At 50.2% G+C, this 24,572-nt stretch overlaps 2 protein-coding genes across 21 annotated transcripts in view; both read right to left on the reverse strand.

The window, feature by feature from the left end:
* Positions 1–14,332: 14,332 nt before the first annotated feature.
* REP15 (RAB15 effector protein) lies at positions 14,333–16,711 on the reverse strand. Its single transcript, XM_064730741.1, has one exon. It carries the CDS (start codon positions 16,005–16,007, stop codon positions 15,267–15,269), a length of 741 nt encoding a protein of 246 aa, XP_064586811.1. The 5' UTR covers positions 16,008–16,711; the 3' UTR covers positions 14,333–15,266.
* Positions 16,712–16,785: 74 nt separating this feature from the next.
* Positions 16,786–24,572, reverse strand: part of PPFIBP1 (PPFIA binding protein 1) — a 101,592-nt gene continuing 93,805 nt past the window's right edge. For all 20 annotated transcript variants that reach the window (XM_064701439.1, XM_064701402.1, XM_064701394.1 and 17 more), the window contains 6 exons: positions 22,866–22,988; positions 21,949–22,074; positions 20,935–21,123; positions 20,232–20,414; positions 19,546–19,611; positions 16,786–19,080 (listed from right to left, as the gene is read on the reverse strand). In XM_064701439.1, the coding sequence (XP_064557509.1) occupies positions 18,994–19,080; positions 19,546–19,611; positions 20,232–20,414; positions 20,935–21,123; positions 21,949–22,074; positions 22,866–22,988 (774 nt within the window). In that variant the 3' untranslated portion in view covers positions 16,786–18,993. The remainder of the gene's footprint in view (positions 19,081–19,545; positions 19,612–20,231; positions 20,415–20,934; positions 21,124–21,948; positions 22,075–22,865; positions 22,989–24,572) is intronic.

The following is a 24,572-nucleotide window of genomic DNA, read 5'->3' on the forward strand; positions in this document are numbered from 1 at the left end:
TGTTAGTCTGCTGGCAATTCTGTCTAACACTGAACTGAAATATAAAGTACTTTTTCTTTCAGATCCCAGGCTTCTTCCTCAAAACAGAAACAGGGATGTGGAACTCCTGTGGATTTTGATAGCTCAGTATGATGATCCCCAGGCAGGGACAGCCTGTAATCCAAGCTAATGTGCATTTTTGGGGATTCAAACAGAGCTTCAGAACACCCTCATGCTCTCCAGGGATGAACTCTGAATGTGTCCACACATTAACCCTGAACTTTTCCTGTTCCTGTTGCAAGCACAAGGCCTGTGAGGAGCAGCTGAGGGAGCTGGGAATGCTGAGCCTGGAGAAAAGGAGGCTCAGGGGACACCTCAGCACTCCACAGCTCCCTGACTGCAGGTAGGTGGGGTCAGGCTCTGCTCCCGAGGGACAGGGTGGGAGGAGCTGGCCTCAAGCTGTGCCAGGGAAGGTTCAGATTGGATATTGGGACAAAAGAGGGGTTATTGGGCATTGGCAGAGGCTGCCCAGGGCGTCCTCATTCCTGGAGGTGTTTACAAGATGTGCAGGTGTGGCACTGATGGGCAGGGGGTAGTGGTGGATTTGGTGGTCCTGGGTTATAGCTGGACTTGATCTCCAAGGTCTTTTTGACCTAAATAGTTGAGTACCTGTGAACATTTGTCACTTGGTGTTCTGGGGACAGAACTTGGTGTTCAAGGGAGGATCCTGTCTGTGCTTTTGGGATTCCCTTGTAGGGTATGGGCAGGGATAGTGCTGTTGCATGGGTCTGCAGCAGAGACTGATTCCAGGTTCCTTTACTGTGGTGCTTTGTAGTTCTGGAATTTGCTGTGGATCTGACACTTTTTAGAATACTGGAAAATTTGGTTTGCTCACAAGCATAAAAGGCTAAAGTCATTTTAGTGACTGCTCACAGCAGGGTTTCTGTTCATGATCCAAAGTGAAACAAAAAAGAGAATACAGTAGCTCAGCTTGCCTGGTCTGTTAAAGGTAAGATAGGTATGTGGGCACTGCACATAACTTTTTATTATTAGTATGTTTTCATGTCAAAACCCTCAGAAATAATCACACAATCTTTGGAAATGGTAAAAAGTTTAGTGGGAAAGCTCTACCTTGGCTGTTGCTGCCTCAATGCTGACCCTGTCTGGGTGGTAACTTCACTTTCCTGGAATTTGCAGATTCCAAGTGAACCTGACCCAACATCTGTAAGGCGTCCTACAGCACTCAGGGAGCCCTGGCACAGCAGAGTCACAGAATGAATGGGCTCTTGGGTGACACTGTTAATGGGTAACAGTGAGGTTTATCAGGTGTTCCTGGAAGGTGCTGTGAGGTGAGCAGCAGGACTCTGAACTCTACAACAGCTCTGGGAGTGTGCAATGCTTTTCAACAAAAAAGTCTGACTTCAAACACTGCTGCTTTCATAAGCCTTACAGATAGGAGAGGCAATACCACTGGGCCTTTAATATTTAGCAAAATACTTTCAGATGAGTGGATAGGAATTCTTTGAGAGGAGTGGTTCCATCCTTAGTCTTCACCTTGTCACAGCAGAATAAGCAAATTGATTTCTTAATTATGCAATTGTGAAATCTCCTGAGTTGGGAAGGGCTCATCAGAATCATAGAGTTCAACTCATGGTCCTGCACAGACACCCAAAAATCCCACCCTGTGCCTGAGAATGTCGTTCAAACACTCCTGGATCTCTGGCAGCCATTGAGGCTGTGACCATCCCTGGGGAGCCTGGTCAGTGCTTGACACCCTCTGAGGAAAGAACCTTTTCCTGGTCTCCAGCCTGACCCTTCCCTGGCCCAGCTCCTTTCTCTTGGGTCTTGCCACTGGTCACCAGAGGGGAAAGATCAGTGTCTGCTCCTCCTCTTCCATTGAGCTTTATATACATTTGATTTGCCAGGTCTTTTAAGAATTTTAAGAATACTTTTTTTTTTAATCTGCAAATGCAGTTCCAGTATCAGATACTGCTTTCAGTGTCATTGAAGAGATGATAAATCCCTTATCAAACAAAAAGCCAGGTGAGCTCAGTGCTGTTTCAGCAGGGTACAATCAGCTTCTAAAGGTTTGCTCTGAGCAGCTCTGGGCTGCCCACACTTCATTCTCCATGGAATTTGTGTTCCAGCCCCTCTGGTGTTCAGGATGCCCCTTCTGCTGGGGGCAGCAATGGACACGGGCTGACTCCTAAGAACATTGTGGTGGGAAGAGCTGCAACAATTCTCCTCTTTTGGGCTCCTCTGGTTCAATTTGCAGATTTCTGTTGGATTTGTGGATTGCTGCTTGTGGAGCTGGAGGAGCCAGCACAGAGTTGTTTCTTATCTTCTGTCTCTCTGTTACTCATGATCACTTAGGTCTTTATGACAGTGCTGCTTTATGAGCCCCCAGCTTTAGAACTTTTTAAATCACAACAGTTGTCAGGGCTGCCTTGCTTGTGGTTTATTACAGTAATTTACTGCCTGCTCCTAGATTATCTTTAAAAAAACCAAAGCAGGTTTCTCAAATTGTAACCTTTCCTATCCTGCTTTTGATGGCAGCAATGATTCAGAGTAATGGGAAGACAATGGTCTGGAACACCCAATCTTTTCAAGCAGTTGTGCTATTGCCATGGTATGGATTCCTCCAGCTGAGCCTGATGTGATTCCTGCTCATGTCAGGAGGTTTTCTCTTGCTCACATTTTACATAAAATATGCAGCATCTTCTGATTTGTAACACTGCTCTTTGTGATTTCCAGGTCCACACTGACACATCTCTGAGGTTCATGGAGAGGTTTCTGCAGTTAATTACATTTTCACCCTCATGGGTATGTGAAATTTTATGGAAAGTTTCCTTGTCCACTGGAAAAAGAACTGGAGTTTGCTTTTTCTTGATTTTCAAGGGTTAATTACACAAGGTTCCAGATCAAATACACAAAACTGATCATCTGAAACTGGGTACCCAAAATGGCCCCAAGCCCTGGGGCAGATTGGTCACTTCCTAAACAACCTTCTGCTCTTTGGGGGGTTGGAACCAGAAACTTCAGGACAGAGAAACTTTAGACCAGAAAGTGCAGCAGAGCCAAGGCAGGACAGCATCTCTTCCATCAGTTCAGCAGCAGGCTCAGTGTGCAGGGCTTTTCCTCGTGTTTTCAAGCACTGTGGGAAGAGCCAGGGATGGGACAGCCGAGGTCAGAAGTTTGACTGTTTCAGGGGTACAGAGTTTGGGAGTGTTTTGTACTCAGCTGCTCTGGATTATGAATCCTTTGGGCACTGAATCTCTCCTGTCCTTTTTAGGAAGGGATTGGAGGGGAATTTAAACACAAGGAGAAAGGTTCAGGTATGGATTTGCAGGTGCCCGGGGAGGCTTTGCCTGTGACCCGTGGCCACAGGAGGGTAATTGTTAACATTCCTGAAATGACAGCCATTCCCAGGAAACTGAGGTTCCCAGGTGGTGCTGCCGGCCTGGCTGGTCCCGTTGGTCCCTGGATGAGCAGGACAAAGTCTGGTCCCTGCTCACTGGCCAGCTCAGGGTGGCCTGAGCACAGGCAGGCCTGTGAGTGAGGAGGTGCTCGGTGCAGCGTCCTTCAGGAGGCTTGGTCTCCTGAATCCATCCGAGTGGGGCTTCTCTGATGTTTCTCTCCCACCTAAAGGAACACTTTCAGGGAAGTGGAAATCCTTCCCCTGGAGAGCTTTGAAACCAGCGAAGGTTTAGTCACTTTCTTATTGCTGCCATTGCATCAAACCGGGCCTTTGGCTGGCTGAGCACGGGGGAGTTGCTGGGAACTCCTTGGAGGAACTGACTGATTTTCTTTGTTGTGCTTTGTGTGCTTTTTTCTGGGAAGGTGGAGGGAACATGGAGAGGGGCCCAGATCCCAAATCTGGGACACATGTTCCAAAAGCACATCCCTGACTCCTGAGGTGCTTCAAAAGGAATGCAAAACCCCCAAATGCCTCTGACCGGGGAGTCTGCTGTTTTGCAGTAGTTTTTAACAGAGAAAGTAGGAGCCAAACATTAGGCAGGATTTAGGTGGGTGATAAAACACCCTGTGGTGTTAGGGTGGTCAGTAAAGCCCCTGTCCCACTGCTGAATTTGCATGCCCTTCCTCAAGGAGGTGCTGGTAACTTCTGCCTCAGCTGCTAAATGGTGATGTGCAGGTTAGGTTGGTGTATCTGAGTTTCTTCTTGTACTTACCTTGGTGATTGTCAAGGTTTCAAAGCAAAACTGAAGTTATGTGGCTGCTTTCAAGTGTGCAATTATGAACTGACCCATTTCTGCCTGGCCAAACCACATCTCTAAACTTACAGAAACAAGGAATGGGTTTATTGGAAGGTTCAGGCAAGTTTTGTTATGTTCATTCCTCTTGAGTGGAATGTGTGCATGCAGCTGTGCATTAAGGATACATAAAAACACTTAATACCTTCATAAGTAAAACTACTTAATACCTTCCTGTACTTGTCTCTGTACATGTGCTTCTTCTACGTGTACTCTGTCTGTGCTGACAGAGCTGATACCTCTGGAGAAAGCTCCTCCCCAGAGCTGCTGGCTGGGGGGAATTGTTTATGGTAAGGTGAGGATGCTCCTGTTCCCTTCTGTGCCTCTGCCTCATTAAGCAGTGCAAGGTGTGTCAAGGAACAGCACCAGAGGCCACTTCAGCAGTCTCTGGCTTGTGGTGTTTGAGAGGAGATAAAAATAACAAACCCAGTGACTTTGGGCAGCCCTTGGCTTACATTTTGATGGCAATCCCTGTTCCAGCAGGCACAGTGTTGTAACTCTTGCAGGAATAAAATCCCCTTGCCAAATGGTACCTGTGCACAAAAGGCTCTGAGGTCAGGTGTGATGATGCAAAAGTGAGTTTGCACTGGCATCTCTCTTTATGGGTTTTTCCCCTAAATATTAGTGGAGAACTGAAGGCTGAGACTGGAGCCGTCTGCTGCAGCATCTGAACTCCCAAGTGGAGAACTCAGTGCTGCCAGGCAGCTGTCAAATTGTGTCACAGATGGGAAAAATCTGATAACCACTAGTGTGAACCAGCATCTTTGAAACCCAACAGTTCTCATGGCTCCAAATGTGATGGATTTGGGAGAAGAACTTTGCTTTCTTGCTTTGTTACAGACACATCAAAATAAGAGGAAAGTGTAATGGTCTGGTCATCCCTGCCTTGTCTCAGACTGATCAGTTCTGAAGCAGAAGCATAGGGAAAAACGGGGTACATTTTATATGTCAGTGTAGAACTAACCCCAGATAGTTCATGGGCAGTGGTTGTGAAGGAGATACAACACACACAGTTTATGGTTGGTAACAGAAAAATAACTGTAAAATAACTGTAAAAGTGTACAAACTGCGGAACAACCAATCCCCCAACCTCCTCATTCTCAGATCTTTCCCTTGTTGTGCTGTGTTATGGAGGACAGAAACAAGAACACACGTGCATTTACCCAGTCAGCACCAGGTTCTGTTCTGGGGACGAGGGAGAGAAGTTCTTTTGCTGGGTGCTTTGGGAGGCAGAGGATTTGGGAACAGGAGCTTTGCCCATTGCCTTGGGGATGTCTCTGGTGTCCCAAAGCCCCACAGAGCAAATGTTTGTGGTTTAACATCCCAAGGATGTTCAAAGGAGATGCCAAGCCAGGAATGGAAGCATGGAGCAGGGTTGGGATGCTGTCCAGCAGAGGGTGACATCCAGAGGGTCCCACCAGTCTGTCCCTGCTGCCCAGGTTTGGGATGAGCAGGCTGCTGACTGTCCCTGTGTTTGCTCCACAGGATGAGGAAGCCAACTCTCCTGAGGGGGAAGATGAGGAGATGAGGGAGGATGGAGACAGCAGCCACCAAAGGCTGGGGAAGGCACAGGTAGGAGACGTTGCCTTCCAAGGAGAGGGACTTATCTGTCCTGTGGGAATTCAAGGCATGAGGCTAATGGAACAAAGGGGTTGAGTTCATTTTCTTACTCAGGTTCTTGTGTGCCTTAAAGAGATTTGTGACAAGGTCATAATCCCTAATGGAATCTGAAGAACAGGGGTTGAAGCTTTCTGAAGTGGCCCAACCCTGCCTGCACGTATCCAAATGCAGCCCCTGTGTTTGTGTACAGCTGGGATGAGACCTCAGCTGCTGTTACTCACCAGCTCCCAAGTGTAGCTCAGGGTCTGCAGCCAGGCTGTGGCTAAACAGCCTGAGGTACCAGAGAGCTGGTGTCATTCCCTAGCAGGTAACTTGACTTGGAAGCTGCATTCCAAACTTTTGTCCACATTTATTTTATCTCCACATGGAGTTGCCTAAAGAAGCAGAGGTGGGGTGTTCCTAACAAAGGGACATCCAAATTCATTAGTAGTAGAGGGCTTAAAATTCAAGTGTGAGTGGAGCTGCCTTTAGGATACTTCCTATTCTGTAGCATATGAGTGGAATTTAAATGGAGTATCCAAATCCCGACAAGCTTGTATGAACTAAAAAGCCTCTGCAAGTGTTTTTCAGCCAGGAAGGGAGACAGGAGTTTGGAGTCTCTCCCTTAAAACTGGCTGCTGGTTTATTTGACCAGGCATAGGAAGAATTGTGGATTCCTTGGGGCTGTCCTTATGGAGAAAGGTTTATTTATGTGCCCTGGGTTCATCTCCAAAATGTGTATCTCCAAAATGATGGAAACTGATTTCATAGAAATGCCAGGGCTGCCAAATCCTTTCCCCAGCCAGAGCTCAGAGCCAGCCTTGTGGGAAGGGGTTTAATCCCCATTTTCCCAATCCCTTGAGGCAGCAGCACTGGAGCACTTGCACCCAAACATGTCCAAGGTGCTGAGTGCTGGCAGGAGGCAAATCCAGGGATTGGACTGTGGGAGTTTGCACTACTCCTGTGATCCCAGACCTTGAGTTGTGCTTTAGAGCTCCCAGGAGATGCTGCCTCACTCAAACCCCATTTAAAGCTCAGCATCCCTCCTGGATGGCTCAGATGCTTGGAGCAGGGTGCTAACAAGGCCAGTGCTCCGGAAATAAAGAGCAAACAGTTTTGTCTGGCTTTTTAAACCCACGGTTTTTTTCAATGGGGGGAGTGCGAGCCACAGGGAAAGTGGGGGAGAGGAGGGAGAGCATCGAGTCTCACCCGGCAGATGTCGGATGAGCGGCTGGAGCCGGACCGAGCCCCGGGGTCCCGCTCCCACACCGGGCGCAGTCCGGACCCGCCCGGAGCGGCTCCTCCCGCCCGCGACGATCCAGCGCCGCTCGTTCCGCGGGAGCCCCGGGGTTTCGGGCACGGGTTCGGGGCGGAGGGCGCTGCTCTGCCCGGGGGTGCGGTGCCCTCGGGGTTCCAGCCGCTGCCGCTCCGCGTCCGCCAGGGGGCGCCCCAGGGGCCGGGGCGGCGCTGAGGGAGCGGCGGCGGCGGCGGCGGCGGCGGCGGCGGCGGCGGCGGCGGCGGCGGGAGGGCCCCGGGTTCCGCCCGCTCCCAGCCAGGATCCAGCAGCGCCCGCTCCGGGAACCGCCGCCCTCCGCCCGGGCCCGGCCCCAGCACCCGGCCCGGAGCGGCTGCTCCCGCCCGCGGCGAGCCCGGTGCTCAGTCCAGCCCAAATCCCGCCCGCCGAGGAGAAGCGGCTCCGCCCGGGACCCCCAGCAGACACCGGCAGGACCCGGACCCAGATCTCGGGGCCCGGATCCCGGTGCCGGCCCCATCTCAGCGCTCCGAGCGCCGGTCCCGCCGCAGCCCGGGACGAGCATCCCCGCAGCGAGCGGAGCGGGCGCGGATCCGCCGGCATTCATGGGCGGGGCGGGGCCGGCTCAGGTGCGCGGGGCCCCAGAGCGCCTGCGCAGGGCGGGGCCGAGCGCATTTAAACCGCGGGCAGGGCCCCGAGCGCTCTTTCCCCCTCGGCGCTGGCCGCGGGCGGCTGTGGCCGGGTCCCGCCCCTGAAGCCGCTGCCACACCCCGGCCCCGCCTCACAGAGCCCCAGCCTGATCGGGACCGGGCCGGGCCCATCGCTCGCGTCCCCGCCCCTCACATCCGGGCCGGACCGGGGCTTCGGGTCCGGGTCTTGCCCGTGTCCGCTGGGGGTCCCGGGGCGGGATTGGCGCTGGGATGGGCAGGAGGAGCCGCTCCGGGACGGGCGCTGGGCCCGAGGCCGGCGCTGCCGCTCCTGCTCCGGCTGAGGCCCCGCCGGGGCTCCAGGACACCCCAGACCCCGCCGGGCCCCGCAGAGCCGGGGGAATTTGTTTTGAATTTTTTATCCAACCTAGGCAGATAATTCTCGTGGAGAAAGCCCAAAAATAAAGGGTATGGGGTTGGGAGACGGGAGGTCGGGGCACGGGCAGTGTTCTGCTTTAAATTAAAAATCCACTGGGAAAAATAGGTCTGTGGAACAGCTCATTTCCAATTCTGTGAGATCGGCTGTGATTCCAGCTGCTCCCATGGGATTTTTGGCCTGTGGGACTCTAATGAAGTGCCAGGTACTGAGCACGGCAGAAAAGGGAAAACTCTCTGGATCAGGCAGTGTCCGAAAGAGCTGGCAGTGCCCAGCATTCCTGGTTGGAATTTGGGGATCCCAGCACAGCCCTTCCATAGTGTTCCTGTGTCCCTGGCACTGCCCAGCATTCCTGGCTGGAATTTGGAGGTGACAGCCCCCCTTCCATAGTGTTCCTGTGTCCCTGGCACTGCTCACCATCCCTGCCCAGGGTTTGGGGGTCCCGGCACAGCCCCCCCAGCACATCCCGCTGCTTCCTCAAGTTCCCTTTAACCAGGATCATTTTTGGGGCTAGAGGCACCCAAACCCAGCAGAATTGGCTTTAACCAGTTTTGGGGGATTTCCTCTCTCCCCTCCTCACTGAATTCCCACTGCCAAATCCCAGCCTGAGGCTCAGCTCCCCATCCCCTCAATCCCTCTGAGGAACCGGACTTGCATTTCCCAATCCAGCAGGGCAGCAGTGCTGTTTCTCCTCACTGTATATCTTGATTGCAGTAACTGCTTATGAAATAATTCAGAGAAATTCAGAGACTGAAGAGACAAATGAGGCAGAGCTGCCAGCTCCAACCAAGGGCTGCTCAACCCCCTTCTCAATGATTTGCTTTAATTACCAATGCAAATGAACCAGTCCAAGCCACATCGATATGGCTTTACTGTTTTTAATTGAGTTCTAGAGAAGTACTGTAAACTACAAAAAACCCCATTTTAAACCCCAAAACTCTTCTAGGAGATACACAGGGCACTGCACCCCCAAACCAAGGAGAACTGGGGGAAAAGACAAATCCAGACTGAGATTCCTGGGAGATTGGTGCAGCTTCTGCCAGCCAGAGCAATCCTTGGTCTGAGCACACACCTGTGGGATGTCATCAGTATCCTCCTGGGCCTTTTCATTAAAAGCAGATTTCCACAGAGAATTAATGAAATACAGAAAATTAAATGGGAACGGAAAGGAGCAGCTCCCTCAGGACAGCAGGCTGCAGCATCCAAAAGAAAATGAACAGAAGGATTATGGATTGGGACCATCCCAAACCCCTTGTGTGGAATACCACTCTGCTTTGCCCTATTAATCACCATTTCTCTCGGTGGACAAACCCTTCAGCTTTGCTTCCAGCTCCCCGAGATTCTCTGCACCGTGTCCAGGGCGGGATCCAGGGAGATTGGCGGGGAATTGCCGTGGGAACGCGGCCCAGGAAGCTCCCGGGGTGCCCCGTGCCTGCAGCCCGGAGGGAGATCCCTTCCCGCAGCTCCCTCCGCCCCTGCCCCGGGAGTGTCCCGAGGTGCCAGCGGGAAAGGAGCCTCCCAGGGACACAGGGACACAGGCTGGGCATTCAGGGCAGAAATGGAGTTCTCAGTGTCCAGCCTGATCCAGCAGCTGCACCTGGAGATCGCTGGTAAAGCCACCTTGTCCAGGGTGTCCCTGCCAGAGGCCATTCCTGCAAAATCAGGGAGGGGAAAGGGATGAAACTTGGAGCTCCTGGAGTTAGCCAGGAGCTTTGCCAAAAGACTGGAAGAAAAGCAGAGGGAAGAAATGCAACCTGATGAAAAGAGAAGGGAATGATTGGAACCATTTGAAATGGATAAGAGGAAATGGCCTGACGTGATCCCAGGGGAGGTTTGGGCTGGATATTGGGAAGTCTCACAGTAGAAAGGCTCTCCAGCCCTGGCACAGCTACTCAGGACAGTGGTGGAGGCCCATTCCTGGAGGGATTTAAAGCCATGTGGATGTGACACCTGGGGACATGGGACAGTAGTGGCCTCAGCAGCACTGGGGAATGGTTGGGCACCATGGTCTCAGAGGGCTCCTCCATCCTGAAGGATTCCATGATTCCAAGGACACCCTGAACATGGCCAGCACAGACACACCTGTGCCTGCTGCAATCATTTCCCTTCTTCTCCTTTACTTGGCTGCCAAACATTCCCTGGTGACAGGGAACACGGGAGCAGTCCTTGCTGTGGGAGAAGCCAGCAGGATTAGATCCAATTCCCTTCAGAAAGAGCTGACAGGATCCAGCCAGTCCTTCCCCAGCTGCTTGGGAAGATCCCAGTCCCTTCCAGCAGCAAGAGAGGGAAATCACCTCGTGCTGAGGGACAATGACATGAGAGCTGTAGGGAGAGAGCAGCAGAGATGGGAGAGGTGCAGCACCAGAGCTTTCCAAAGGGACTACCTGCCAGATCGACCCCCAGGACCTGTGGAAAACATTTTCCAGCTGAGCTGTGAGTCCATCTATGCCTGTCTTCCACTCACTGATCTTTCAGCCACGGCCGGGGGCTGCTCTGGATGGAGGTCCCCTCTGTGTCCATGGATGTGGCCTTTCCCACCCACCCAGGGTCCCCTCATGGTGCCCAATTCCAGCCCTTTGTTCCGTGCCCCTCACAGCCCAGGACTTGTCACGGTCCTTTTCCAAAGCTGCCTCCCCCCTCTCCCCCTCGGCAGATCCCAGGGGCTGTGCTGGCCCTTTCTGAGCCCCTGCCCTGGGCTGACACCCTTTGCATTGCACCAAACTATTGCTCCTGCTGGAATATCCCCTCCACACTGCGAGTGTGGCTGCTGGAAGCCGGGAGGTGCCTCGGGGTTGGGTTTTTGGAAGGATGATTGGGGATTTAGCACCTACTGCAAATGCTTGAGGGACTGCACATGTCTGTACAAAAATGCTGATTTGTGCCCAGGGCTGCCTAAACACCCATCCTCTTCCTTCCGTCTCCACTACCATTGGGTTAAACTGCAGCCTCTGGGAGATGGAAGGCTCCCACGGAGAGCTGGAGGTTTGCAGGGAGAGCAGAGTTCATCTAATCCCACTTGACCTCTGGTTCTTCAGCTCCTCCACGGAGATCCGTCAAAGGCCCAGGAGTTGGGGACCCGGAGCAGCGGAGCTGGGGCTGGCAGGACTCTGCTGGCTGCTCCTCTGGTTCAGCCCTGTCTGCAGCTGAGAGCAGGCAGGGCATGGACACGGGGCTGGCAGGGGGGTGCTGTGCCCCGGCAGGATTTAATCAGCAGCTCCAGTCACCTCCTGCTCCTTGGGGTGTCCCAAGGTGCCCTCACAACCCAGAACAAGCACCCAAGCTGGGAGCTACCATCCCATGGATCCCTGCCTTTGGGGGAGCCCATTTCCCACCTCTGAGAGCAAACGTACTTTTCTGTCCCTCGTTTGCAGACCCCAAATGACAAAGCTCCAGCTCTGGCGAGCACAAGGAGTCTGGAGCCATGTTAGCACAGGAGATGCAAAGGAAATGGTGGGAACAAGGACACGGCCCAGTCCACAGGCAGGAGAGAGGCAGGGAGCAAGGGGCTCCTCCCTGAGCAGGCATTTAATGCATCCTCTGGTCATTTTTTCAAGTGAAACCCGCTGTGCACAAAGATAAGTTGGCCAAAAGCAAATCTCCATCACCGGGTCAGTGCCAATGTCCTCTGACCTGAGGCAGCTCTGCTGATTCCAGCTCTGTTCCTCCCCATCCCACCTGGGTTATTTCCAGCCATCCCTGAGCAGGGGTCACTTGGTCCCCTTGGTAAGGACAGCCCACAGCCAGGCCCAGCAGCTCTGTGCTTGCAGAGGGATGTATCCAGCTCTGATTTCATGCCTGGATTGCCCACTCCTGTGCATCCTCCTGGGAAATGCAGCAGGCCCTGGGATTTGGGCTCCCAGCCATGCCCAGCCTGGGCTCACTTTCACCTCGGTCCCTTGGGTTTCTGTCCTCACAGCAAATCCTGAGCTGCACCCCAGATGACATGCCAATGCTCCTCACCCAGCTTCAGAAGGCAGCAGAGGCATTCCCACAGCTCAGCCAAAGGAGCAAAGGGAGGCAGAGCAAGAAGGAAGGGCCAGCAGGGGCAGTGCAGCAGCCAGAAAAAACGGGGAGCACAGAGGGGCATGGATGAAGGTGGGGGAGATACCTCAGCTCCCAGCCCAGCAGGGCCAGATCAATGCCATGGCACAGCCACGGATCCAGGCCCAGCAGGGGCAGATCAATGCCACGGCACAGCCACGGATCCAAGCCCAGCAGGGGCAGATCAATGCCACGGCACAGCCACGGATCCAGGCCCAGCAGGGCCAGATCAATGCCACGGCACAGCCACGGATCCAGGCCCAGCAGGGCCAGATCAATGCCACGGCACAGCCACGGATCCAGGCCCAGCAGGGCCAGATCAATGCCACAGCACAGCCACGGATCCAGGCCCAGCAGGGGCAGATCAATGCCACGGCACAGCCACGGATCCAGGCCCAGCAGGGCCAGATCAATGCCACGGCACAGCCACGGATCCAGGCCCAGCAGGGCCAGATCAATGCCACAGCACAGCCACGGATCCAGGCCCAGCAGCTCGGAAGGCGCCGTTCTCCAGGGGCTCCTTTGGCAGAGCACGGACCCTCTGATACACAGAGGGAGTTCACCTTTCCCTGAGCCCCTCATTTTCAGTAGTTCTGGTCTCAACACCCATTTTTGCTGTGCCTTCTGCACAGCAGGGAAGTGGAACCTTCCCAAAGGGATGCTCTCACCAGCGTGTCCTTCTCTGCCCCTCCTCCTGGCAGAGGGAACGCTGACCCTCCGAGCAAGACCCCGAGAGAGGCCGAGTTCACTGACTGCTTCCAGAAAATCAAACGGGCTTTGAAGCTCTTGGTGAGACACGGAGGAGTTTCCATCCCATGCAGGGACAGGGCTTTTCCCAGTGTATCCCAGCAGTGAGTGTTCAGAGGGAAATTAGAACAGAAAACACTGCCAAGGGACAAAGGTGTGGATTGCAGGTTCTTCAGAACCAGGGACAAACACTGTGTCATGTTACTGCACAAACTGCCCGGGATCTCAGGGGCTGCACCTTACCTGGTCCATCCGCACATGCACTCACACAGGCCTGGGGATGGCTCTGAGTCACCTGAGCTGAGGCTCCAGCTCAGCTGAGTGGATGAACACAGTCAGAGTTACATGGTTAAACACTGTTCACTGTTAGCCAGAATCCAGAGCCTTGGCCAAGTCCCACCATGGCTGAGGGCCCAGGGGCCCGAGCTAAAGCCCACAGGGGAAAGGGCCAGAGTGTGATGCAGCCTGGGCAACACAACCCAGCTCTCAAAATAATGTACCAAGCCTCTGTGACATCTCTGGGGTACCAGAGCCCTCTGAGGGACACAAATCAAATCAACAACTGCCCCAGTGTGTAACTCTCATGGTTCAAACTCTATACAAGTCAAGACATTTTGATTTTTCCCTTCTCTTTCTATTATTGAGAAAGCATGCAGAGGAAAAAAAGCTCAGTTTTCAAGTGTGCCAGCTTTTCTAAAGAACTGGATAGGTGAAGTCACACTAGTTATAATATATGAACTTAATGCAAAATTAAAGCTTTCTGCAGGGCTTTTATACACCAGTATCAATCCTGCTGCAGTGTTTCTTCTGTTAGTTTAAACAGACAAAAAACCCCTATCCCCCACAGCTATGCAGGTTCTCTATGCAACACACCAGAACTGTCTCCTCTGTCCCACCAAAGCCAGCCACACACACAGAACACAGTGACAGCAGCTCTTTAAAAACAATTCTATCTCAATGAACAGTTTCAGGACTGAAAGGTCACTCTCCTCCAAACCTAGCTACGTTTGTGACTCAGCAAAATGTTGTAGTTCTCTGTGTTTGTTTTTATTTCTGTTCCCCTTCCAGACTCCCTGCCTCTGCCATGGAATGCTTCAAACACTCATGGCACTGATACCTCAGCCTCTTCAGGCTCTTTTTCAATGGCTGTTTTAGTAACAGCTCTCACTGCTTCCCCCATCTTACAACTTGAATAGTAAATGGTGAAAGATTAATGTTTTTTCAATATTATTTTTATTCAGTTAAATGACTGAATTTATATGAAAATTAGAGGCAGATGAGTTTTGCACTAACAAGACTAATCACTCAGCTATAACCAAAGTGAGTTTACCAGTTTAAATATGGATCAGGTCATGCTTCACTGGTTAAAGCAAGTAATTATAACTGTATAACCCAAAAGCCTTAGTTCAGTAAAAGCTGAGGGAAATAGAATAAATCAAGCCCATAAATACCATCAGCTGCTAAGCTACTGAAAAAAAATTCCAAGTGACATAATCTTGCCTCCTCCAGATTTGCTCTCTGGTGTGAATGGTCAGGGGCTGACTCTGTTGCTATGAAAAGGTCCCACCTACATCAGGCCTGTTTTGTGTTGCCATTGTTTGATTTTCCCAAGTGTTCTTGAACACCTGGCCCCTTGGTTTTGCCACACCATGCCCTGACAGAGCCACTGAGTGAGAAAAGCTTTGAAGCTGGCTCCAGCCCTGCCTTTTGTTCACAGCTCCAATGCCCTGTGGAGCCTGGCACCAATTAAGGAGCAGGTAATTAATAAGTCTCTCTCAGAGCCCATTTCTGGCACTGGGAAGGGATTTTCCTCTTAACTGAAACCAGCTCACTCCTTCAAATCAGTCATTTTAAGGCCTGGTATTGTCCTTCACACTCATTGCAACTCTTCTGACCAGCACCAGCACATTTCCATTATTACCGACTCACCCTCCTAGGACAGAAAAAAAATCTGCCACACTGCAAACAAAGGCTCTGAGTCAAATGCACCAGGACCTCCCCAGAGCTCTGGCTGATAAAGCTCTCAGCAGCTCTAGCCAAGACTTAATGTCTGGCGAACAAAATGTTCTGGAAAAACGTCGTGCCTTCTATAAACACTTTTTTCTGGCAGATCCATCCTGTTGTTTTAAAAACTGGAGAGGCTGACTCAGCCTGGCTCCTGCAGGAGCTAAGGGAACACGATGGGTCCAGGGGAAGGTGGAGGGAACGGAGTGTGGGGAGGAGAGAGAGAGGGGCAGAGCTGAGCCCCACGCGGCCCCCGGTGCTGCACGGAGCCGCTGCTCCTGCCCAGCTGCTCACACAAAGTTTATGTACACACTGCCCACATCCTTCAGCCTGCTTTTGGTGCCCAGGCAATTTTCCAGCATGTCTTTTGCGGGCAGGGAGCTGTCAGTGCTGGTGACAAATTGCCGCAGCGCATTCCTGCCCGACAGGCGGCATTTCTGCTCCTCCTTGGCAACGCTGTCCAGCAGGACTCCTCGGATGTCCTTGGGCTTCCCTGGCACGCCGAACACCACGAACAAGCCCAGGCAGTCCCGTCCCACCAGGCGGCAGAACTGGGCCAGCTTCTCAAACCTGCTCATGTTCTGGAAGCACTCATCGGCCAGCGCGGCCTCCCGGCAGCAATCCTCGGCAGCGCCCTCGCCCTGCAAGAGCTCGGCCGGCTGCAGGGCCTGCACGGCGATCTGCAGCTTGATCTGCTTGTCAGACCCACACAGAGTCCAGATCCAGTCCACTCCGAACAGGGAGGACTGCTGCTTGGTCATTTTGCTGGTCACGATCCGCTCCTCCATGCCCTTTCCCACGCAGAAGCTGATGAAGTTGACCAGGAAGATCTCGCTCAGCGTGTTCGTGGCCGGCTGGAATTTGCTTTGAGGATCCACAAAACCCAGGTAGTCCTTCAGCCTTTGAGATGCATGGAGCACACCCTGGCTGAAGACTTCACAGATGACCAGCGTTTCAGCCTTGTTCTCCTGGTTGTCCTCCTGGGAGAACTTCTGGCCCATCTTCTCTGCTGGAGGAGGTCGTTTCCACATGCAGGCTGCCTCAGGGACAAACCTTGATTTTCCAGTGAAGGCTGTGCAGGTGCTGGGCTCAGCCAGACCTATTCAGCTGCACATGAACACGTGCAGCCTCCCTGGTGAAGGTGATGGCAGGACTGAGCTCTGCGTGCCCGCAGGGCAGCTGGGCTTTCTCCTGGGTGTGTTTCTCCACAGCTGACTGAGCAGGGCCCAGCCCAGCAGGCCCTGTAGCTTTCACACTCACTGAATTCATGTGTGCTTGTTTTCCTTATTGTTAATTCCGGCACCATTTCTTTGCCTGATGTTATCTCATTCTAGTCTGATCTTATCTCCTTGGATCTCCTTTCTAGGACTATTGCACAGAAACCATTTTTTTTGGCACAGGGTGTTGCTTGGAGATGAAACCACCTTTTTCTTTTAATCTCCCAGAGAAAGGAGATTAACACTTGGGACCAGAGAGAGGGACAGTGCACCCTGGGAGGGCTCCCTCTGGAGAGCACACACTGAGCAATGATCATGTCACTTCTCACCACACCAAACAACCCAAGATGGTTCAAATCTGGATCCCAGAAATAACTAAAAAGTCTTGATAGAGTTGATTTCTTAGCTGTTAGTTGAGCCCTGCTGCAGGCACTACTGACAAATTAATTAATGAGTCAACAAAAAAATGTGTGATTTTGCCCCTTTTCCCTTCTTTGTTTTTGGAACAGAATGGAACAAGCTTCCATGGAAAATTAAAAGGCAAAAAAAAAAAAAAAAGGACATGAGAAAGGGAACCAGCTTCCAGAAACACTTGGCATTTTCCACAGACTTTATTTGATTTCACATGGCAATACACAGCAGTTACGTTGCCCTCTCCAAAGAGGCACCAGTTAAACACCCTGACAGTAAGGACAGTGTGCACACACACACCTAAAGCCTCCTGACTCCACCTCCTCTCCCGTGCCCCTGCCCTGTGGGAGAAGCTCCAGGGGCTGGCCTGGCTGCCAGGAAAGGGCTGCTCACACTGCACTTCAACAAACCATCACTGCCCTCACTGATAACTGGAGAGTGTTTGTGGCTATCTCAGCACACAGTATTGTGTCACTAGCTCCCTTTTCCCCCTGTGAATACCCAGTCCTGTCCAGTAGCCAGTGACTAGTGAGAGCCATCCAGAGGAACACTTTTGTTTGGAAGCCTGCACCACATTTCCCAATGCTTCCACAGCGTTTTATGTTCAACTTCCATGTAAATAACAACAATATTGCAGAGTATTCACAGAAAGGGAAGCCTGAATCCACATCCCAAGCATCTGCACCCTAAACCTGCCCACGTTAAATTTTGCATCTCGGTACATCAATAATCACCTACACAGACATCCTTCAAAGGTCCAGGTTATCAGCTCACATAATTCTAATGCTGGAATACACCTCTGATCTGAGGGGAGCTCCCTGAAAATCCTGGGAAGAACCCTTCTTCCTTTCCTAGCTTTTCACTTTTTCCTAGTGTTTCAGAAACACCCCCAAAGTCAGCACAAACCCCAAATCCCCTGCACAACACCAGGAATGATCTCACTTCCAGCAAGGAGAGCGACAAAACGAGTGACAAACGCTTGGCAAAGCAACACCACCACAAGGAACAATTCCAGCTGGACTTTTGTTTGCCTTTTACAGAGCAAAGCAGCTTCATGCCATTGTGCTAAAATACATGCAACGTTCAACACCATACAAATGACCACTGGAATAAAAAGTTACTTTTCTTTGTTTGTTTGCTTGCTTTTGACTAGGACACCTCGCAATACTGGAAGTCTGACACAAGATTCCCACTGGCTAGTTAGGAATTTTAAAACCTGATGATCCTCAAGAGCAGAGGAGCTGTGCTTTAAGAAGGTAAAATGATGAGCAACACATTTGATATCTGAATTTTGGAGGAAAAGTCCCACCTTAGGCTTAATAATATGAAATAATATATTTCCTATACATTTCTCTATATAACTTTATTTTTTTTTTGCAACTACACCATCTTCACGTTAGTCACAGCACAGAAATATCCCTTCCATATGCAGGGAGTACTCTCAGCTTTAAAGAAATTTTTTCAATCATGGAAGTGTTAATAACCTTGTTGACTGCACTAACTACTGCTGCTGGGGACAATAAAGAAGACATTTTAAAATGTGCAGTTTCTGGATGAGTCACTGCTAAAAGAAACATGCTTTAGAATAGTTTCATCTCAAATGGAAGATCATTAAACTGTGCACTCAGTAAAAAGCAACGAAAGCAAACAGTTCCAAAGGTCAGCCTGCCTTTCCCAGTAACCAGCTGGTCTGCAAACTGGCATAATTTTTTTACAACCTTCTCCCCTTCCCTCACACACCTTCAACTTTCCATCACTCTATCTCACAAAATTAAAATTTTTGCTTTTATATGTACTTCATATACTTATTTTTTCTTTTTTTTTTTTTTTTTATAAAACAGTATAAAAATAGGAACAACAGTCAAGAGCTACTGGGGAGCTTACACAGGGCACGGATGACTAAAATTCTACATTGGATAGGGCTGAACTGGTGTTTGTGCCAAAGAAAAGCACTTAGAGAAGAGCAGTAACTCCTATTTTTCAGCTGGGAGCTCAGAGAGAGCTGAGGCACGCTATCTACAGACACAACACTTTCACCTAACACCTTCTGTTCTTTTCAAACAGCAGAAAGGATTATCTGAGGCCAGGAATAAGCAAAAGGAGCACTAGCATACCACATCAATTTCAATGCAACACTCTGAAACGTATCACCAGTTTGTACATTAAATAGAATTAAAACCATTACCATTCACCAGTGTCTGGGTGGCTTTTATGGCAACTTAAGTAGGCACCTTGATTTTTCTCCTTTTCTCTTTAAAATTCTCCACCCCTCAGTGTTACTTCTAACAAACAGAAGCAAGAGCAATGTAAAGTACATGATCTGTCACGTGGAACAGGGATGTCCTTGCACGCAGGAGAACGAGCCTTTGCCAGTGCCTGGTGGTGACTGTCACACGTTGGAGTCCTCATCTGTTATACTGGTGCTAGGAGAGCGAGTGGCAAAGTCTTTGAACATTTCATCTTCCTTCAGCATGTGCTGCAAAGGAAAGGAGGGAAGAGTCAAGGTTTCTCACAGCTGGAGTCAGTCACCTGTCCTGTGCTGGGCAGCAAACACTGCCTGCCAGCCACTGCTTTGTGTTGCTGGGGGAGGTTTGCACCCACCCTGCCCCAAAACCAGCTCACTGCTGCCTGCTGGCCCAGTGGCTCGGGGCTTCCACAGAAAATGCAGCCTGACTCCCAGCTGGAGACCCACCAGCCATGGGCAATGGGGGCTGTGTCCCCTGCCCTCCCCGGTGTGGGGGGAGCCAGCACAGGCCACCAAAGCTCCCCACCAGGATGGGCAGGTATCTTCCTCAACCACTGGGGTTTTTTGTGCCCGCTGTCCCTGCAGGAGATCCAAAGGACCTCAGTGACACTGTTTAACTTGAGTGACTGCCAAGGGGCTCACACCCATGCCACAGAAACAGAGACCTTACTGCACAGACCCCATTCACAGACTCACTGTCAGGTTGTTGATGCCTTCAGAAAATGCTCCTATTTGCCTCACCGTCCCTTCTGAATCTTCCATCTATAAAAAACAGAATGACTCATGAAATAGTAACAACTTATTTGTATCATAGAGTGGAATCACAGAATGCATTGGGTTGGAACAGACCTTAAAAGTCATCTCAGTCCAATCCCCTGCCATGGGCAAGGACAGCTTCCACTATCCCAGGCTGCTCCGATCTCTGTCCAACCTGGCCTTGGGCACTGCCAGGGATGGGGAAGCCACGGCTTCTCTGGGAAACCTGTGCCAGGGCCTCACCACCCTCACAGGGAAGAACATTTTTCTAAACCTCCTGAGATCTAAACCCACTCTCTGTCAGTGTGAAGCCATTCCCCCTTGTCCTGCTAGGACAGAGTGACACTGAAGTGCAGCACACAATTTACTGACTACACCTGAGATGTTCAGACCACGGGGGAAGCATGGCTGCCAGGAGGGAGAGTTACTCCAGAGCAGGCCCTAAAGGTGCTGCATTCACAGCTTCAGCCTCCTTGGGAGCAGAGCCTTTTGTCACTAATGCTGTGTGACAGCAAGAAGTCAGGGCCTTCACGGGCCAAAGCAAAAGGAAGACTTCCCTGGGAAATGGAAGGTTTTCCCACCAAATCTGACAGCTCAAAGACTCAGAATTGTTAGAACTGGCTTACCTGCTCCAGCCTGTCCAAATCATCATCATCATCATACACTCGCATATCCAGGCCAGGCTTAAAGCCCTTCTTCGATGCGCTCCCAGATGCCCTCCCCAGCTCCATAGGACACACATACTCCTCCACATCATCCTGCTTCTTCTTCCTCAGGTTCCCAAAATTGCCGAAGGTAAGTTTCTTTGGCTTAAAAGTGAAGAGAAATTTGCCAAGGAGTTAGAGAACCAGCAAAGAACAGGGCTACTCGTGCCCTCTTGTGTTTCCATGACAAAGGGTCAAAACCCCAGTGCTCTCCTACACTGATCTTCTGAATTTCATGACAGTGGCATCTGAAAGGACAATATGTCCTCTCACTCTACCACTGTTAAGACACCACCATTTAACAGATCCCAAATGAGGTGAAAATTCCACATTAAACCATGAGTCTGTACACAGTAAGGGACAGTCTCCGTTCCAAACATCTCCCAGTACAGACAGAAGGACACCAGTGCTACCTCTTGTCTCTGCATGTCAGAGAGGCTGAGAAGCGGCCTGTTCATGGTAGACACAAGCGTCAGCCCCAGATCTGCCAGCTCCTGCTCTCATGCTTCTTTCCTTAGGAACCAACCCCTTTTCTCAGACCTTACTGATGCTGCACCCATGGATAAAACCAGAGATCCAAATGCTTCCCTGGATCCTCCCACCCCTCCCAGAACGAGAGGCCTACCTTGACTTTGGCAGTTGCTGTCAGGAGGACGTAGTCTGGGGACTCCATGGCCTCACGCTTCTGCTGCTGGGCCTCCTGCCCCACCAGGAGGTTGAAATGCGTGGCCAGGTGGCGCCGCAGCAGCGTCTTGTTGGGGGGGATGTTCAGCAGCTGGGCCATGGTCTCTACATTGAAACGGGGCTCCAAAACCTGGGAATCCAATCACAGAGAACCCAGCTGAGGCCAGTACTGTCTGATGAGATCTCAAGGACATCCAGGCCTATCCTGGTCACTCCCTAAGGCTGCTTTGGGATTTTTGTTTGTATTTTAGAGGAAGTATATAACAAAGAAGGAGGAAAGAGAGTTAGCTAATTAAAGGATTCCTAGAATACCACCTCCAGGCTTTCCTTCTGGAGTTGTAAATAGAAACAAATTGGCAGGTAAGAAGAAATGAACAGATAAATCCACCCTTAACTGAAGGGTGGCAGCTTTTGTGAAGCTGCCACAGACTGTTTACCCAGTATCATCTTCCAATTCTGGAAAAGGTTGCCAGAGGAATCATAGAAAATAAACAGACACAAAACATCTGGAGCAGGGATATAACTCCTAATCACCACAACAAACCTCTGCAGATACAAGTCTCTTGTCTGGAGTATGTGATGCTAGAGCAATTAAAAACAATCCTGGTTTGACAGTGTAATCCCAAATTTTATAAAGGTAACAAGCTTCCCCCACAAAAGAAAACCATATCCAGGTCAGGAAGGCAGAAAGTGGCTGTTCAACAGCATGGCAGCACTGCAGGACAGGAGGTGGAGAATGCCATACCAAAACAGAATTGTGAGGGGAATACAGAGTATTAAACTACACTACCTCCCCTCAAGGCATTCATGTCCTTTAAACCATAAGGTGAGAAACTTCTTATTAAGCAGAATAACAGAAAAGGTGTGTGCAGCAAAGACAACATCAGAACATTGACCTAGTGGTTCCCAGACATATTTTTTTTCCTATAATGGAAGAAGGCACCCCAGAGCTCACCATCAGCCCCCCGTGCACTCCGCTGCCGCGCAGGTTGGGCGCGTACTCTGCCAGATCCACGGAGCGCAGCCACTCCATCACGCGGTGGTTGGTCCACTGGGTGACCTCAGAAGGTGTCACATTATTCTGCCAGCAACAGGCGGGACAGGCAGGTCAGGAGACATCCCAAATCAGCTGAATCCCAGCCCCAATCTTTGCTGAAACATACTTCTCCTGCCCTTAAGGAATATAATCCTACTCCGCACTTGAGAGAAGAATCTCTTTCTGGGTTGCAACCTTGCAGCGAGAGCAGTGTGGGGATGGGTCTGGGCAGGGGGCAGGGTTGTGTCAGGTCATTTAATTACTGTGCTGTGCTCTATTTGCCATTTCTACCAGTAGAGCTGAAAATTCAGCTGGTTCCATGAGTTGCTGTGCTGTTCTTGCAGAGACACATTGTGGATCTAAATCCAAGAGTCTGGGTTGTTCTGTCATCCATTGCCCTATCCAGCTTTTGCTGCTTCCAAAACACAATGATGGCAGTCTCCTGCCTGGTAATGGGGCCAAGCTCCTTTTACACAGAAAATTTTGACACAACCATCAGTTTTCCAGAGAGTTGCACAAGACTTGTGGCAAGAGTGCACTGAATTCAAGATGATTTGTTTTCCAGACAGCACATCAGAGACTGGGCCAAAGCAGCCAGCTGTTGGCTTGGAGGAGAAGCAGGAGACTTGGAAAGGGGGACGTGAGTCTGGGGTCATGGCAGGTAGGGGAAAGTAAGTGATGTCAGAGCTTGAGGTTAAAAGAACAACATGAGAAACAGGAAACTAAAAATGTAAGCAGAATGAGGAGACAGGAGGAGAAAGCAGAGCAGGAATAATCAAACACCAGGGATAAAGCCCTAGAGGATTCCCCTTCACAGCTTCCTCGTAAAGCAGTACCTCATCAGATGGCCTCCTGCGCAGGCAGTTGGGCTCAAAGTTGTTGATTCTCAAAACCTGAATGGCTCTTTTGATGCTGAGGTGGTGAAGGACACTGATGACCTTCAAGGAGAGCAGATCATCCTGTCAAAGAGCAAGAGGGAGTTAATAAACACAGACATGCTTATTCATGGGAGCAGCATCCTCCTGGAGGGGACTGCTTTAGCCCCTGGCTTAAAATGGCACATCTGACATATCTGGGGGAAGATTTTAATATGTCAGACAGGTGGTTTATATCAAACCATTGTCCCAAAATAAAAACTTTCTGTGTTGCACTGTACTAGCTCTTGGGGGATGTTTTCACACAGAGCTTAGTACAAGAAATATGGGGTAACAAGGAGGGAAAAAGAGTGAGATGACATATCCTCAGTGACAGGATAAGAGCCAAGGCAGCACCAACACACCACACTAGACTCACCTGGCATTTAATCCTGCCAGAAGTTACCTCAAATGTTCAGCTAGAAGTTTTAACTGAACAAATAAAATACCCTGAAAATTGGGACATTCTCTATGGTTAGAATAAAAAAGAGGGAAGAAGAAAGTGTCTCAAAGTCCAAGTGCAATTTGGCTGGAAATTTATGCACCCTTGTTCCAGGGTTAGCTTGGCTTAATCTTTCAGTTGTACTTATATGTTATGAGCACTGGAATCTATTTTGTCAGATATTTAAGACAAGATTCTTTACTTACCCGAACATCCCACTGCATTCAGCTCAGTTTGTGATGAATCTGACAGTAGGTTACTATGTCATGGTTTGCTATTTCATTTATTATAAAATAATAAATGTTCCTTATTATTTATTTTGAGTTGGAGTAACTTCAAAAGATCATAACAAGTATTAGTTTAATACTTTGCTTATTTTGTTGGTTATTTACCAACAATCTGATGTCATAATTTGATGGGTACACTTGCTTTGAAATATCCCCAGTGATCTACAGTTAAAGGGCAGTGACAATGGTAGTAAAGTCTCCCAACACAACATCAAACTTAATGGAGGCTGCTGGCATCACACCTCCCAGGGTGAAGAAAGAGAAAAAACAATCCTATAATAAATAAAATTGCAAATCATGACATAAAACCTATGCAAAACACATGTCAGTGTGGCATGAAAAGGTAACTCATGGTTCATGAGAGAGCAGGGCTGTGATTGATTCCTCTCTTTGTTGTGCAGAAAGAATTTAATATTAGAGATGTTCAATTTGCATTTGTGTCCCCAGAGAAGGAAGGTCTTCTTACCCGAGCCCTTACACAAAGGAAACCCGACTGGCAGTGAAGTGGGAGTGGGGAGGTGATGCCTGTGCTAAGCACTTTGAAATGCAAAAGCTGTTAAGTGTAGGCTGCTTTCAAACAAGCTGGCTCTCAGAACTGCAATTTTCTTCAAAGAAAATTGCTTGGGTTTTCTTCACCTAAGCATCCACGTAAGTAAGCAAGCTGATAGAATGCTTGCTCACTGAAGAAAAGGATTCCACCTGCTCCTATTAATTAATAACAATATGAACAGCAAAAGCATGAATGGCAAGCACAGCATTTGCACACCTCTGTGTACAAAACCCCTGCCTCAGCATAGTGGTGTCACTGTTAAACTCAGGATTGCCCATTTCTCATGCATGAGTCCAAATTCTTGCTTACTGTGTTTGCTCTTCCACCTGAATCTAGTAGCTCTAGAGATG

The sequence above is a fragment of the Zonotrichia leucophrys genome, chromosome 1A, assembly GCF_028769735.1.
Source record: "Zonotrichia leucophrys gambelii isolate GWCS_2022_RI chromosome 1A, RI_Zleu_2.0, whole genome shotgun sequence".
Lineage (NCBI taxonomy): Eukaryota > Metazoa > Chordata > Aves > Passeriformes > Passerellidae > Zonotrichia > Zonotrichia leucophrys.

Coding starts and splice junctions, on each gene's coding strand:
- REP15 (XM_064730741.1), bottom strand. CDS start 16,007: ATGTGGAAACGACCTCCTCCAGCAGAGAAGATGGGCCAGAAGTTCTCC.